Source organism: Salmo trutta, chromosome 33 (genome assembly GCF_901001165.1).
Source record: "Salmo trutta chromosome 33, fSalTru1.1, whole genome shotgun sequence".
In the NCBI taxonomy this organism is placed as follows: Eukaryota; Metazoa; Chordata; class Actinopteri; order Salmoniformes; family Salmonidae; genus Salmo; species Salmo trutta.
Genome location: NC_042989.1, coordinates 492,970 through 496,954, shown reverse-complemented (window position 1 = coordinate 496,954; position 3,985 = coordinate 492,970). Strand labels below are relative to the sequence as shown.

The following is a 3,985-nucleotide window of genomic DNA, read 5'->3' as shown; positions in this document are numbered from 1 at the left end:
TTTACGAGGGTATCCTACCGATCCTCGACTTCGGCGATGTCATTTACAAAATAGCCTCCAACACTCTACTCAGCAAATTAAATGCAGTCTATCACAGTGCCATCCGTTTTATCACCAAAGCCCCATATACCACACACCACTGCAACCTATATGCTCTCGTCGGCTGGCCCTCGCACATATTCGTCGCCAGACACACTGGCTCCAGGTCATCTATAAGTCTTTGCAAGGTACAGCTCCACCTTGTCTCAGCTCACTGGTCACCATAACAACACCCACCCGTAGAACGCGCTCCAGCAGGTATATCTCACTAGTCATCCCCAAAGCCAACACCAGTATTTTGCACACCAGTATTTCTACTTGCACATCATCATCTGCACATTTATCACTCCAGTGTTAATTTGCTAAATTGTAATTACTTCGCTACTATGGCCTATTTATTGCCTTACCTCCTTACGCCATTTGCACACACTGTACATAGATTTTTCTATTGTGTAATTGACTGTTCTTTTGTTTATCCCATGTGTAACTCTGTGTTGTTGTTTTTTGTCGCACTGCTTTGCTTTATCTTGGCCAGGTCGCAGTTGTAAATGAGAACTTGTTCTCAACTGGCCTACCTGGTTAAATAAAGGTGAAATAAAAAAATTAAAAACTTGTTATCTCTCAAATACATCGGTACAAGTTGTTTGTTTGCTAGCTGTCGAATTGTCACCATATTATCATAGACATGACATGAGTCAAAACACCTCAAAACAAGAAACGGTATCAATACGATACAACGAGCTGAAACGAGCCACCTGACTTCCCCACATGGCAGCTTCTTGTCATTGTTGCTAGCTATCTGACCTTTCAGAATCGTGCCTCATCAACATGCGTGCATCATTTTTGTGAAGTTGTCCGCCAATGAAGTTGTCCGCCTATACAAGGCAACACAATTTATTTTGACCACCATCAGTCATTTCCCTTACTTAGCAAAAGGTGAAAGTGGAGGTAAATGCTTGTTCTATGGCTGCACCCAATAGTGTCCACGTAGTGAGACTGGGCCATCTCCTGTTACACATCCTGGATAAGAGGAGAGTATGAGATGGCATATCCACAATACAGTTGTTATTCAATCACAGTAAATGGGATATAGGAGACAATGAATTATTTTGCTTGACAAAGCCAAGAGCAAATAATAATTTCCCCCATATACTTTAGTGGTGTCATTAAATTAATTATCACACAATTTCCTCAAGTAGAATGTTAGTCACTCACTCACATTCTGTGTACCATTTTAGAAATGTAAAGAACCACTAAAGATAAAACTTAGTGCTTCGTCGTGAGTGAGAAGAGTGTGTTGTTCTGCAAACTCTCAGGTGAGTTGGATAAGGCTTCCTCGGTCAGTGTTTTTGGCTTCTAAGGAGATGGGATCATTCGTCCCATGTGTGTGGCCTCACCTTGTGGAACTTGATCTAATTTCTGGTTAGTAAGTCCTCTAATTTATAGGGAGACTCACAGAAGGTGGGCTCTAATGGCCGGACAGTGTCATTGGGACCACCCCGTTGATTGTAAGGATTCAGCATAGCAATATTCACATGATATAAACCTGAGACTTACTCATAAGTGTTCACAGCATGTTTATCTTGTCCGGAAGACAGTTTCACATTCCCCATGATGAAAAGCGTAGATTGTAGAGTACAAACATGACCATGGTTACCTTTACACACTGTATGTTACAGCAACATCCACATTATACCCCCTTTTAATGCCAGAAAAATCAGAAGAAAGATATTCAAGTTACAGTATATCAACATGTCATGCATGAGTCCTAAGGTTTTAAATGTCCTTTTGCACTCTAGGCGCCATTTTATCTTCGTTACAAAGAGTAACAATTCCTGACTCTCCTCTTGGGATACACATGCAGATCACCAGGCGGTTTGCTAACTTGCTGAAGGGTCTGGTTTATGTTTCCTCACCTGCTCAGGCCATTCAGTCACAAAGGGAGAGCAGTTTATTGGTCCTGTGATGGGTTGAAAGGGGGCGCCGTCAATTACAGAACTGTAAATCTTGGCCTGGAATGTGGTACTCTGTCCACTTATGGGCTCTTATTATAACAGAACTGAACACAACTGAATTCATACTGCATTTGTAATGAAGAAAGTAAGCAAATTAGGCAAAAATTGGGGAAAGGATTGACCCACTATACATGGTCAGTATTTCATTAGTATATTCATTGTATTCCCACACCTTTCGGTCAGAGTTTCACTAACACTAAATGTGTCTGTGTCTTGCAGAGCCTGTGGCATGCTGCTGGTGGAGACGCTCCTGTCCGAGCCAGCTCTGTTCCAGGAGCTGGACTGTAGTAGCAACACCATGTCCTCTCCCCCCATCTCCCCCTCCCAGCCTGGGGAAGGCCTGGTCCTCAGGCCACTCTGCACAGCCGACTTCAACAGGGGTAAGGAAGGAAGTGCCACTGCAACACAGCCGTACCTGGGTTGTCTTCATTAGGCACCAAACGGAAGAAAACTGACAAACAGGAAGAGACTATCTGGACTTGTCCAATGGGAAACGGTCATTTCTGTTGCAAAACCTTTTCCTACGGTGTTCCGTAATGAACACACCCTGACTGACGTGTTCCCAATAATAAGATTGACTGACCTGAAACAATAAGAGACTGACTTAAATGTTCCTAACAATAGAGTGGCTTTACTGAAAGTCAGGGTCTTCACGATAAGAGACTGACTTGCCTGGTTCAACAGTAATGTATTCTATTCTTTACTGCTCAATGTCAAAAAGAAAAGGTTGTCTAAAAGAAAAGGTTGAATTTACGTTGAATGGAAGTTTGCTAATAGTCCCAATGTTGTATTTGCTACACAGGATTCTACAAGATGTTATCCCAACTCACAACTGCCGCGGATGTTACTCCAGAGCAGTTCATCAGTAAGTACCAACCAATGCATATACTGTATGATGCCTCAGATATGGCAAGTCATTTGACAGGTTGATTTCGACAGTGGGCACTGTATTGTGGATGTAAGTTTTTTCAGTTTTACAGTACACCAAATATCATGCAACATTAAACCCCTCCTGGATCTAGGTGATTTCATCTCCTTTTTGGTTTATGTAGTTGGTCTATTCATATAGAGACATATTCTGATTTGTGGTACACCTAAATCATGCATTAATGATAATGGGATATTTGTTTAAAATCACATTTGTCAAAATAGTATTTCAGCCCATAGGTAACCTCTGCCTACTGACATAATTTACATATCATCTGCCATATTTTGTCTATTTCACAGAGAGGAAGGGTGGAGGAGGTGGTTGTCAGTGACGTGCCGGAGGAAACAGCTGGGGAAACTGTGAGTAGTCTGTGGTGACTCTGTTTCAAGCCCTGTTCTGTCATAATCTGGTATAACATGGAAGATATATTTCAGAACTTCAAATCAGTCTAGTTTTTGCAAACTACTAACAACTGTCTTGCAGGCTATTCTTCTGTTTAATTCTTCATTGTTAACAGTCCTTGTTTTCTCTAACCAATTTCAGGTTAGTGTCGACCCTCACTCTTTTCAGCAAAAAAATGGAATGTGCACCCAACAATGTGGCTTTCTACAAAAAGTTTAGCTACTCCGCGTCAGACGAGACCTACACGAAGTGTTGATTCTTCGATTGAGGTCAGGAAACTTCGTTCTCTCTCCCTGGGAAGAAATTGGTTCCAGGATATTGTCACATAGTTCAAAGTTCAAGTCGTCTTCCCACCGTCAGTCACTGTCCCTCTGGTCACAAAGCTACCTCACCTGGGCTGAGATCTGACATTGTGTCCTAGGCTTCCCCAGCTTTTAAACAAAGGAATGGCAATCCAGTGTGGAATCCGGGAACTTTTGCAAGTGCAATAAAATACTCTCTGCGCCTTATGAGGCATTATTTTCATTATTAAATCATTTGAATGTTAAGAGGGATTTAGTGAATAATATTTACATAAAATAATGTTACAATTTTGATTTAA

At 41.6% G+C, this 3,985-nt stretch overlaps 1 protein-coding gene across 1 annotated transcript; it reads left to right on the top strand.

Moving 5' to 3' along the window:
• Nucleotides 1-2,262: 2,262 nt before the first annotated feature.
• LOC115172107 (glucosamine 6-phosphate N-acetyltransferase-like) lies at nt 2,263-3,337 on the top strand. The gene is made up of 3 exons (XM_029729291.1): nt 2,263-2,434; nt 2,857-2,919; nt 3,282-3,337. Exons 1-3 carry the CDS (start codon nt 2,284-2,286, stop codon nt 3,311-3,313), a joined length of 246 nt encoding a protein of 81 aa, XP_029585151.1. The 5' UTR covers nt 2,263-2,283; the 3' UTR covers nt 3,314-3,337.
• The last annotated feature ends 648 nt before the right edge of the window (nt 3,338-3,985 follow it).